Source organism: Plectropomus leopardus, chromosome 7, assembly GCF_008729295.1.
Source record: "Plectropomus leopardus isolate mb chromosome 7, YSFRI_Pleo_2.0, whole genome shotgun sequence".
Classification (NCBI taxonomy): domain Eukaryota; kingdom Metazoa; phylum Chordata; class Actinopteri; order Perciformes; family Serranidae; genus Plectropomus; species Plectropomus leopardus.
The window spans coordinates 14,935,154-14,948,552 of record NC_056469.1 but is presented as its reverse complement, the minus strand read 5'-3'; the positions used below and the strand labels follow the sequence as shown (position 1 = coordinate 14,948,552).

Below are 13,399 nucleotides of genomic sequence, written 5' to 3'. Positions count from 1 at the left end.
CGTGTGTTATAGTATCCAGTCCAAGGCACTGTGAGATTCCTTATCTGTTTGATTGAAAAAGTATAATTTAAGCCTGAGGCCTTTTCTTTTCCTTTTCTTCCTGTTTTATAATCCACAGGCAGCACAGATGCAGCTGTAAACAGTTGCACAGATACAATAATTAAGGCTGATGGGCATTGTTGCCCTTGAGTTGAACTTTAACATGCCAATAGATTTGGCAGGAGCATTGACTGACTTACTGATAGAGAGTAAAAGCTAGTTTCCCAGCTGGAAATATCTACTTTAGTTTCCTGCTCTGGGCTTCATTCTTTAAACCTGTCTTTCCTGATACTTTCTGACTCATTTCCTTATTCATCTGGCATCTCATCCATTCACTCTGTCCATTGACCTCTCCACTCGCCTTTATCTCTCTGCTCCGTTTGCTGTCATCACTTTCTCTCTTTCACTCTCTCTTTTCCTCTTATTCTTCTTTCAGCGTTATTACTGTTTCATTTGGCACAGCATCAAAATCAACTCATGCTCCAGAGCACATCCTTGCACCCCTTGATTCTCCATTATCACTGTATAAACATGCACAAGATCAAACAATGGGAAAAGTTGGGAAAGTTTCCTTAAAAACACCCAGAGGAGTTTCTGTTGCATTTAAGTCACCAAAATCTGCCTCTTTACACAACAAACACTACTACTGTCCAAAACACAAGCAGAGGTATCACTGGCTAACATCACCCAAAGAAAAGGGTAAAACACAAAGTAAAATTTGAATAAACGCACTGAAAACTTCTAACACAAAAGCCTTAGGGTCCTTTATAATACACTCTAATCTGGGATAGAAAGGACACACGTTGGAGCACATGTGCCTGTGTGAGTATTTGAGCCTAAATATGCACATGGCACAGTGAGGGGCAGGGTTTTAAAAAGCAATACAAAAGGAATTGTCTGTGACGGAGGTGTGAGATAATTGTTTGGACCGAGGAAGCTGCGTGTGGTAATTGATGAGACTGAGCGAAGCCTTGAGACGGAGAGTCAGTTATGGAGTGCTGCAGGGGGGCAACAGCCTGAGACATTGAGCTCCTTTGTCTCGTTAGGATTAAGAGTCTTATCACACAAGAACATTGGACTGATCCTCAGTCAACAGACTGGAGGGGAAGATGGAGGAAACAAAGGGGGGAAATTCTGTATAGGCAGATACATACATAGTTAGGCAAAGGTAGTGAGAGTAAATGTACACACAGAGTGGATATATTATATATATATATATATAGACATACATACATACATAAATATACATTCTAAATTTATGATAACAGTCAAAAAAACAGAGATATGAGAAGGATTTGCATAAATAACAGGCAAAGAGCCAAAAACAGGCAGCATTGACCAACTTTTAACAGATCCATTTTCCAACCAAGTTTTACCAAAATTAGATTTAGAGTTAGACCTTTAACTGTGTGCTTTGCTTCCGCCATAGTACAGTAATAAAATTCAAACTTGTACTTTTCATTAGAATTGGAGTATAGTATGACAATTCTCCTGTGAAACAGCAACTCTCTATTTTAAGGAGCTCTGTAAGATATTCATATCTACAAGCCAGAGGTCGACTGCACATAGCTCTCAACATGGAGGTGGCTGAGCCAGCAACCAGCAGCTAACGGTGATAACAGGGGTTACTGAGAGAACTATCAAAGTTCAGCTGGAGGAAAACCAGAGGGTGGGCGTTACGCTTCCATGACAATGCTGTCCCAGTATCATTTTTGTGCCACAACTCATGTGTGTGTTGCAACCACGCTACTTTCTCTCTTCTCCTTCTCCATTTCTCCTTCAGCATAATGCATGAGGCTATATAGTGCTTAATTGGGAGCCGTCCACTGTACACTACTGTTCAAGATGCATTGTGGGATACTTTAAAGTCCACTTTACAAGGTATTATGATTCTCACCATACATTTTGACAGCATAAAAAAGTGGTAAACTTACTTTATATAGTGAGTGATTTCAGACACAGCCTTTCTCTCGCTTATACAGTGAGTCTCCATGTTTTGGCCAAATCAGCTGGAGTCTGTAAATGCCTGTCACTTGAGACCTGGTATTTGACAGATGGGACAGCTAGAGGGACACAGCCCTGTCCAAGCCCCCACCCCACATTTTATTGCATGGGGGGAAAAACAAACAAATATCAAAACATATATATTCAAAATCACTGCTCAAGTGCAGTAGTGCATTAAGGAAATGACCTTTATAAATGTGGGAGGAATAGAGAACAAACTAACAGGCAGCAAGACAGGGGAGAGACACATCTATCTATTTGTCTTGAGTAGTAATTGTCCTCACTACTTAACTCTGAGAAGGGATTGTATTTGGTCTATTTTGCAGTTTTGCAGCAAACATTGTGATACTATTTATCCAACATAAAGAACAGTAATGTTTGAAAATCTGCAAGTACACAAAAAGGAACTACTGTGATGGGAAATAGAAATGTTTACTGCCTCTGTGACATTCAATCCAGTCTTATTGGTATGCAAATAGAGAGACCCAAATACTAAAAACACCTTATCTAATACAATACAATTCAACAGCACCAACAACAAAAACCTCCAAAATAAGAGTAGCATGAAGCCTTGAGCATGGAGCTCATAAGACAACCCCCCCCCAAAAAAGACAAAATACTCAAGAACAGATGGCTGTCATTGACTCCCTGCCATCTTTTCAAGAGCTGAAACACCCTGTGTAAAACAACAAAAATGACAGAGGTTCATCTAGTTCATGGTCCTTAATGGATAGCTATCATAAGTCAACAATAACCGCGGTTTTGAGTTCCCCAAACGGAGCAGATATGACCAGTGAGAGAGAGTTTTTGAGAAACGGGTTCACTAACCAGTTTGTAGTCCTTGGTGGAGAGCTTGGTGAACCACTGGTTAAACTCCAGCACTGCTATAATAGCCACCAGGTCCCTGAGGAGACAAAGACAGGGAGGAAAGAAAAGGTCATAGCTGCAATTATATAGTTCTCTTCGTCAGCAGCACCTCAATTTAGTGGTGACTTCAGCAAATTTCTACATTTAAAATAAATCATGTCACATTTGTAGTACCTCTCCTATCTTTTTGTTTGTGTTTCTTTTATCCCAACAAATGTTTTCAGCCACACTGCCAAATCTGAGGCAACTTTTTTTTCCCCAGATTATGTTGGTTTGCTAAGGTCATATTTCAACTGTTACTTTTCTGTGCCAACACTTACCTGTTCTCCAGATGGCTGAAGTCCTGCAGGTTGAGTTCTCTGGTGTCTTGTGTTAAATAGATGGTGTCAACATCCTGGAAAGGAAACAATTGACCGACATGAGATTATATTGCTCATCAATTGCACAGAGCAGAAGAACCACATACAGTAGACAAAGGGCTGTTTCATTTTGGAAAAGCATCAAAAATATCTTGAGAAATATAACATTATGAAAGAAAATGGTTATATATTCATATGCTATTGTGTCACCCAGCCAACAGCTCTGGAGCGCAGTTGAGCCGGGATCCTTCAAAGCTTTGCAAATAATACTGACCCACTGCACCTCTTCTTTGTAAGGCAGCCCCAACCAGTCACAGACACATCTGTACATCTGAGAAAACCCTCCTAGAGGGGAAAACAAAACAACAAACAAAAAATATAGAAAACATGAGTCCATCTGATCTTGGATTCTGCAAAGATGCATGTAATTTAAAACTATAATTGTATCACAAATGTATTTAATCCATCATGTAAAACGACTATACTGTTAATCTAAACTGACTGTATAAGAGGCTGTACCAACTGCAAGCAAACACACCATACATCATTTCAGCAATGGGATGAAGAAGCACAGAACAATTACTGGAGAGTCACACATTCTTACCACAAGGTCCAGGCTCCGCAGGCTTGTTATTCTCCCACAGAGTCTGCAGAGAGGTCAGCCTGTCTGGAGGCTCCATGCAGAGCTTCTTCATCACTTTACTGAGAGGAGAAGACAGATTCAAGCAGAATTTAGTCATCCCATTTCTATATTTCCCAAATGTAGCTGGTGAAATATTCAAAAGTCGATAATCCCTTGAAGAGATTCTGAAACTAGCAGCTCCAGACTACTTCCTAACGGCCTTACTTGTCAGTGGACATCCTGAAAGCAGAAAGCTGTAGAGCACTGCTGAGTACTGCAATAATAACTAAATTGAACTAAACCCTGCAACTAAAAAACAATGGTGCACTGAATCGACTCCAGCTCAAAATACAAACATCTGCCTCTGTGTCAGGTAAAAGACTGTGTCCTGTTTGCAAAATGAGGTTGTAGAAGTTTATTGTTTAACATCTGAGATCATTTCTGCATTCATATTCATGCTTCCTGTTTTCAACCAAGCATATTCACAGAGATTCACATCCATATAACTACAGACACGTGCTTTTTTTTATATAAAATACAGTGTACCATAGCTGTGATCTAACCACAGCAACCTCTGGAGATCAAGTCAAAAGTGTGTCTGTCTGTTGCACCCCGTTAAACTACGGGTGGAAAAATCTTTGGTTATTTCTTTAGAGAATCATTCAGTAAGAACATACAGTATACCATGCAAATTCAAAATGCATGTTCACAAACAAATAACAGACACTTAAAAAACATCCTTTGCCATTGGTTAGAATACTTGAGATAAAAACAATAAATAAGTAATAAATAAGTGGGCCACACAGTTGGGGTGAAGACATGTAGAGGTGTAACTCACCTCGGTGGTAGACTGGGACATATCCTCAGCAGACAGTTTCCTATGTGAGCGACAACCTCATTGACCTCGTCTGTAGAGAGCAACTTCAGAGAGAAGGAGCCACGCTCGTACTCTATGAACAGCTAAAAGGAGACATCATTAATAAGTGATGCACACTGGCACGCATGGGTTCACTGAAACTTGCTTCAACCACTTATTTCAATGAAAAAGAGAGTTAGTCTTTCTTTCTTCACTCTATTCCACACTGAGTCAGAATGGGTTTGGAAAAAATAAAATCTAATGCATGAGAACAGCATATTGAAAGTGAAAGGATTTAACATGAATGTATTTTGTGTCTACATGAGTACGTTTTTATCTGACTACCTTGCTTTCCATTTCATATTCCACTTTTCTGCCCGTCTACTCCACTGAATCCACCCAGCTATAACGTAATCCACAAAAATGAAGCCAGCACATCTGTCTATCCACTCAACCATATCTACATCCCACATCTTTGTCTCAAGTTAAAGTAAAGATTTAATGACATTTACCAAAACTGGCTAACCACTTCAGCACTCGCTGCAATTATGCAAATGCTGATGCAAGGCATACACGCCTTCTCTATAGGCCAAAATTAACATAATCCTTGCTGATACTTATTAAACATGGGAGACCATCAGTCAAGATATTAAGAGGACTGACATCTCTGGAGATAAGTGGGAGAGGGGTTCAGCTGCAGGAACAGTGTGGTTAGTGACGGATTATCATATTTTGTAGGTAGATCCTACTGAATGACAGCTGGCCAGCACTGCTAAAAAAGCAAAATGGAAGCTCCTCCCAGATGGGAAGCATTTCTGGGCCTGGATCTGTTTTTGGTGTCCCATACATAAATCAATTTTTAAGAATTATACTGGCATGTTTCCCTTTCCATTCTCTCTATTTAGTCCACTGTGTACTCATTACAATATATGTTGTGATTAAGGTGCTTCCCTTGAATTGGAGACATTGGGTTCAAGTACCAAATCAGAAAAACATTCATTCTGAATGTAGTGTCCCTGAGCAACACACTTAAGTTTAGGCTTCTCCAGTCTCCCTTCCCTGTAGCTGACTCTGACCTTTGACCTTACTGAGGTATGTGTGAATCATAGAAGTTTCCCTGCAGCTGTATGTTTGGTCCTTTTGTCTCATATATCTGCTAGTTTTAATCATACTGGGGATGTCAGGTGAATGCAGTACACTGAACTCTGTATCAGTGAGAATCCCTCCCTGATACAATGCGGCCACAAGCTTCCTGTTTTTCTTTATGCATCTTTTCTGCCATTGTAAAGAAGCTAATTGCAAAGTTCACTGCATTACTGACAGTAAAATTAAATCTTTAAGGACAGAAAACAGTTTGTTTTTGCTGATCTTAGAAGATGAACAATGTATAGCAGAAGCATCATGGCATTTATGTAATAGTTTTTAATATGTATACCTGCAATCAGCATAATTGTATAATGTGGGTCAGTCTCCTGTAGGTTATAGTACATACAACATAAGACATATCTGTTTTACCTGGTTAAGTACAATTTAAAGGAATACTTTGACACAAATACACCTATCTACTTTCTAATAGATAGTTAAAGCTCCAGTGTGTAGGATTTAGGGGCACATATTGGCAGAAATGGAATAAAATAACAGTTTTCTTTAGTGTTAAATCACCTGAAACTAGGAATACCTTGATATCTACATACAGGAAAGGTCCTCTTCAACAGAGTACGCCATATTGTTCTACAGTATCCCAGAATGGACAAACCAAACACTGGCTCTAGATAGGGCTATTTGGGTTTTTACATCAGCTTTCAGTTCTGAAACCTCACCACCAGATGCCACTAAATCACAAACACTGGACCTTTAAGTGAGAAGATTGTTGCCACTCTCATGTTGGTAAGCTTGAACTGGAGTTAGCTGGCAGTTAGCTTGGCATAAATATTGGAACAAAGGGGAAACAGCTAACCTAGACCTGTCCAAAATTAACTAATACACCAACCAACACCTCAAAAGTTAATTAGCACATTTTATCTTCTGTCTTTGATGCACACACCACAGCAACATTAATGTAAATATATAACTTGTGGTTTTAGGCAGTTGCTAAAATACTAAGCTAGTTTCCTCCCCACTCTAGTGCCATACTTATCACACAGATATAAGTGTAGTATAGATATTTTTGCAAGCAAGAAAGTGAGTATGTGCAATTTCCAAAATGTGGAACTAGTCCTTTAATATTTTGTGTTCTCTAAGTGTGCTGAACAGTGTCAGTTTTGGTGCTTTGGTACTGTACCTGTGTGGGCTTGTTACAAGCAATTCCCTGGATCTCCAGATAATTAAAGGAGTGTTCCACCTAAAGAAAGAGCACAGAAATCACCGTTAAAATACTTATACTCTGTCACACATAGGCATGACATCAAATTTACTTGAGTAACTATTCATCACAATACATAATGTCACACACTCTTTCCAACCTGCTTTAAACTTAAGGCTACATTGAATTATACTTAATTAAAAATAAAAATCTAAAATGACTGTTAAACATTTTTTAATGTAACTATCAGATAATGGAAAGCTGCTGTTGTATCTTTCAACATAACCTATAGAGCTGTGTTCATGTGCTTGTGTGAGAGCGTACAGTATGTATACTGTATCTGTGAGTAATTGTGCTTAATAATAACAACACTCTAGTGAAGTGACTGTGTGTCTGAGGAATGTTGTGTAAAAATATGTCTGCTCCATAATTAATAGGTAGGGATGTAGTCGTTTCTATTTCTTCTCTTTGCTCATGTGCAGACCACCTCATCACTGACTCACACAAGTTTTTTCTGGTCGGCATTAGTCACATTTGTAGATTTAAATGGAGACTAAGGCTGGAAGATGAGATACAGTCACTTCTTTGTTAAAGTAAATCAGCTCTTAAATCCAGTATTTTATCCCTGCCAAGTGAATTCATTTAAAATGCAACCACTCTGAGATGCACTGTTCATTTTTGTGCTTATTTGTAAGATATCATATGTTCTGAATTGCTCGTGGTTACACATACTGTAAGTAAGACAATGCAGAACTCCAATTGATTTTTTATTGAGTGTTAACAGTTTTCACGTGAATTGTTTGAAATGTGAGTAAGTAAATCGAAAAAGGCCTACTCCTCCTCATTTCCCTATTCACATCCAGAGAAAGGCTGTCCAAAACAAGCCTGGCTAAAGACAACCAGAGCATTCTCACATCCACATTTTCTATTTCTGTTTCAAGACAAAATTTCAGGACAAAGAAAAACAAAGAAAAGCAGCAGCCTGCCTTTCCATGCCTAAAAAGGACAGGAAAAGATCTGCTTTAATGTGAGAGGGGGGGAAACCCTTGAATACAAATGCCAACTATACAGAGCCCGCAGTTTTCCTGAGCTCCCTCTCCGTCTCTCCTTCTTTTTCTCAAACACAGACATACAGCACAGCGCCCGAGGGCAGGCCAGGGAGCGGGGCCAGACTATTCCAGGTGGGCTCCCTGTTCCTGAGGCTTGGCTCGCAGATGAGAGGAGAGAGCGGATAACAGACTGTCTGTCTACTGACAGTCTGCCTACTGTCTGACTACACTATGCAGAGTGTGTTTATTTCAGCACTGCCTGCGGTTACTCACTCATGTTCAGCATACCAGTTAAAAAAAAAAAATCCATATGTAAACATGCACACGTATGCCATCTTTTTCAGTCCATGATTTGATTACATGGACTGATTATTCAAAATATATGACACAGTTATTATAAGTGGAGGTCAAAGCTCAGACAGACATGACAAGAAAGTGAGCTTAGGACAAAGAGGCACATGAAAACCACAGAACTAGGTAATATTGGTTCAAAGCAAGTGCTTAGAGAACAATGAAAATAGAGTATTCCTCTTAAAAAAGAAAAGTTAATTTCATAAACAATAAAATAGAATATTTTAAATTCAATAAATAAAAATCTCATTAACCAACCGCAGTACTCAAAAGTACCCCTAGGGGTACCTGTACCCCATTTGTCTTATAATATTGTGTCTACTGTCAGCCAATGTTTGCAAACTTAAGGTAGATGCCAATGTATAGGTGACATTACTAAATAAATTCCCTGATTTTCTGACTCTACTTAAATTGATAAATATTAATTAGTCCTGTCAGAAATTCATCATGTACTGTACAGCAATTGTCAGATAAATTTGTAGAACTCTGATCTCATACTTTGCTACAGAGACTGCTTTTCGGTAAAAGTTACATGGGCTGTTTATGACCAACAACACTAAGTACCTCTACTTAAACACATTAAGATATCACTCTGGAGGCAAAATATCTACAATTTACCATATAAAACACAAATATAGATGGAGTGGATAAAATGGTTGAGCTCCATCAAGAAAAAATCTATTGGGCAAAACTTTGTAACATGTTAGAGTAATTTTGATGTGATGTTATTGCATTCCAATTATTTTCAAGTTTCAGGTCACCAGAGATGTTTCTTTTTGATCACTCTTGTCTTTACTGTAGGATTAGAAAAATCTGTAATATATAACTACATATAAATATATATAACATATAAACATTTTATAGGGGGTTACTTACTATCATACAATCTATGACTCACCCATGTATTCAATGTGCACACAGGTCTGCTTCAGAACTACAGTACAAGTACAAATAGTACAGCAGTATATATTGTGTTGATTTGCATATTGCAAACAATTTGCTGTATTTTACAATATGCAGTAAAGGTGTCCAAACCTAACTTGAACGCAGTCAGATCATTTCACACAGCCAGTAAATGTGTTGTAATACTGAACTGAGCGCCAGCCAATGATAAGTAAGCACACTGACAAATGTGAATTTGAGCCAATGGCGGGACCTCACGCTGAGAGGTGTAGGGAGGAACCAAATGTCAGAATAATTGCATAGTTCACTCATTCGTTCACTGTCCATCTGTCACCTTAACCAGCCTCCTTTGCTTTTCTTTTTGTTGTATTTTCACAGAAAACTTTACTTTAAATGTGTTCATGTTTGATGAAGAGAAACTGGTTTTCAGATTAGAGACTGAGAACATGAGGATCCTGTTGCAGTAAGCAAGTTGTAAACATTAGTAAGTGAGACAGTTCAGAATGTCAAATTACTATGCAATACTTTGCATTATGTTATTTCTGGGTATCTAAATGATAAAAATATGCTCAGTGTGATCTTTTGTTTCATAAACTCCCACACTTCTGACAAAAAGCAGAGAGCAAAGAGAGTTAAAGGCAGAGTTTACAACTTTACGAAATATTGGTAATAAGAGGCGTCTGAATAACAGAGCTAAGGGGGAGGGAGCGATGAATGAAAGTGTGTCTGTTTGTGAGAGAGCATGTGCGCATGTTTTGGAGGAGACACTGACAGCCCTGCAGCTCCTCAAGAAGAGCCAAACCATCAATCGGAGGCAGAGACAGAGAAAAACCCACTGAGAAGTGCAGTCGAGAGCTATAGGGGGATTTCAGCTACTACTGAGAGAAAAACAATCCACAGAAAAGTGTTTAACTGAGGTTTTACTGCTGCAGCAATACATTTAATATTAAGGCCCGGGCTCAGTAGAGCATTACTGATGAAATCCCCACCTACTGATTGTCCTCTTGTGTGTTTTAGATGCATCTCTGGGATTTCAGGCAGAGATGCATCTAACGCGATACATCAAACACACCACCTACACCACATTCAGGCAGCCAGAAGCATAAATAGACCCCGACATCGTCTCAGCTTTGATTCAACAAAAACTGACTGTAGCAGAAAACTGATTAAACAGAGGACACTATTAATTCGAAAGCTCACGTTTTGGAACAGTGAGCAGAGGCTAATCTTCATTTGCAGTTGGCTCATCTCCACTGTAATATAGATTTCACATCAGAAAAATCAATACAAGGACAAATACTTTAACAGTCAGCCTTTTTTATGGATGTTGGCAAGCTTCAGCTTTCAGAAATGAAAGTGTGCAGCAAAAACCCATGCACCACTTTCACTACTGGTAACATTGTTAAACTCTGAACAAAAAAATCCCTTAGTTGTTTATAATTTTAATAAAATAAAGTTTGCAGTAAGCATATCATTTCGCTTTTTTTTTTTTTAAATCTGTAAATACCAACAACATTAAACTTGAATTTGACTCATCTAAAATGTGTTAGCATGCTTTAAAAAATAGTGAGAGTCAATTAAGCTATTATTTGATTGACAGAAAATTAAGTCAATAGTTAGTTGTAAAATATGAAATTAATCACCAACTATTTTGGTAATCAATAAATCATTGAGTAATATTTTTTAACTCCTTTCTACATTTTTTCACCACGTTCTAACATTTTATAGAACAGAAAAGTTATTGATTAGCCAATCAAGGAAATAGTTGACAGATTAATGGACAATAAAAATAATCCTAAACTGCAGCCCTAAATGAGAGTAATCCTTTGCTACAGAGAGTTCTTTGAGAGAAAATCAAGCATACATTAAGTTTAAGATAAAATCTATTAGAATCCATTTGATTTAAGACACTGTAGGTTACCCCTGCTGACCTTTGGCACAGTGGTGAGTGGGGGAAGAAAACTTGATGGATAAAGGGGAAGACAGAGCAAGAAACTGGGATGAGGAGAGAAGGAAATAATCTGGATTGCTGGAAAAGAAGGAGAGGATGAGAGTGAGGAAGCTGAACGAATGGCTTAAAGGAAAGAAGGAGAGCAGAGGTGATCTGTGGCTGTAATCTGTCTGAGCAAAGCCAGAGAAGAGGAGGATAGAGATTTTCTGCATGAATAGAAAGATCTGAAAGAAAGCAGAGAGTGTGCTAAAACCAAGTCAAACAGACATATCATGTTTCATCATCTCATGTGTAAAGAACTTCTTATTTCCACAAATTCCCAAGACGTCCGTTCATTAAGTCCCATAACTTCTTTGGAAAGTTGCATTAAGACTTTAGTTCTTATCTTGTTTTAAAACAGGAGAAACATCCAAAGTAAGGAAGATAAAGTACAACAGAGAGGTGTGAGGAGGTATAGAAAAGGAGAGCGTGGAAAGAAAAAAAACAGAGACAGACTGAGACACACAGTAGAGTCGAGGAGGGTTGTTGAGGGGGGTTAGTTCTTCATAAAGCAGGTGTCTAATCCCTCCGGGTCACAGGAAAGCATACAGATAGAAAACAGATGCAGAACCACCTACATAAACAGATCCTGAACCTGCAGCTCACTCTGAAAACCTATGACGTCATGTGAAACCGGGTCAGCCCGATTGTTTTTTATGGCCTCCTCTACCTCCAGTAAACCAGTGAATCAGTTTTCAAGCTACCGATCAATCACCTACACTGTCCCTGAAGGTATCTTATCGACTGGAAGGCGTGCAGCTATTTAAAGGACAACTGCAAAATATTTCCTGGACCTGGTCCAAGAGATGATGTTATGTTATCTCGTGACTTGGGGAAACTATTATGAAGAGTTACTCTTTCTTTCCTACCAGGGGAATCTTCAGTCAAGATACTGCAGGGAAATCACCAGTCAGAGGTCTGTTTCCATATACAGTCACAGCACTGGGCAGTTTTTGTGACTCTGCTCTTTGGTTTCTTTGGAGTCTGATGATTAGATGTTTTGCAAAGTTTTTTGCTGCTGAAGACACCAACTTATCAGTGGTATTAATCAGATAATATGAAGGATTTCTCACCTATGGGGACTTGAAAGTTGTTTCTTAGACATTCCATCTGCTCATGAATATCATGTGATATGACTGAAAGCTCAAGAACAATTATTAATTACACCACACGGTGTGACTGTTTTGCCTACTGCTGCTTCCAAGGTCAAAAATAAACTGAGGGAAAAGTCTCAAACTCCAACACTGAAAATGTGGACCTAACAAATGATAGAAATTGTTGCATGTAGAAAGACGGAAAAATTATATTGTTAATAATAATAGGTCTGTTTCAGTGGGTATGTATGCAAAGGGAGCAACCTAACCTTGAAAGCAATCTGATCCATAATTGCTGCCATGTACTAATTCACCACATAATCGTTACCATATAACAGCCTTTTTTTATGTCAATGTTTTTCTGGTTACTTGCTTGTTTTTCTTTTTGTTCTGTTATTTTGCCTTTTGTCTTTCTTTTTTGTTATTGAATATGATTGATGGTGATGATGATGAAACCTTTTATAATAAAAATTAAACAAACCTTTGAGATGTATAAAAGAACAATGAACTGAGAAATTCAACTTTTCAAAATGCTCTGAAAAAAATATTTGAATACCTGCATTTCCAAGACTACCGGGCACAATCTGTATGCTGATGAAGGTCATGCAAAATGATCCAGTGCTCTAAGGGCTCATTTTTACTTCCTTTAGCCATGAAAACAGATCTGATCACTTCAAGCATCGTAACCATCATTGCCCTCATACTTCCATGCATCTTTATGATTGCATGGATACATCGTAGATGGCACTAGATGACAGAGTCAAAGGTTTCTGACAGCAACACACACAGAAACAGTGGACGAGGTTGTAATAATGTACCTTTTAATGGAGGCTGTGTTGTTAAATACTCGGGACATGGGGAAGGAGAATTATTTTCAATACATTACCAATCGCTCTGTTCAGTGATTTTTCAAATGTCTCTGTCATGTCCTACAGACATGCTTCGCTTAAACTATGATTTCCA

General features: G+C 38.5%; 1 protein-coding gene across 2 annotated transcripts in view; it reads right to left on the bottom strand.

Moving 5' to 3' along the window:
* Positions 1 to 13,399, bottom strand: part of LOC121945717 (F-actin-uncapping protein LRRC16A-like) — an 81,301-nt gene that overhangs the window by 36,854 nt on the left and 31,048 nt on the right. For both annotated transcript variants that reach the window (XM_042490014.1, XM_042490015.1), the window contains exons 4-9: positions 7,029 to 7,088; positions 4,730 to 4,851; positions 3,874 to 3,971; positions 3,544 to 3,614; positions 3,231 to 3,304; positions 2,872 to 2,947 (exon numbers count right to left, since the gene is read on the bottom strand). In XM_042490014.1, coding sequence (XP_042345948.1) covers positions 2,872 to 2,947; positions 3,231 to 3,304; positions 3,544 to 3,614; positions 3,874 to 3,971; positions 4,730 to 4,851; positions 7,029 to 7,088 — 501 coding nt within the window. The remainder of the gene's footprint in view (positions 1 to 2,871; positions 2,948 to 3,230; positions 3,305 to 3,543; positions 3,615 to 3,873; positions 3,972 to 4,729; positions 4,852 to 7,028; positions 7,089 to 13,399) is intronic.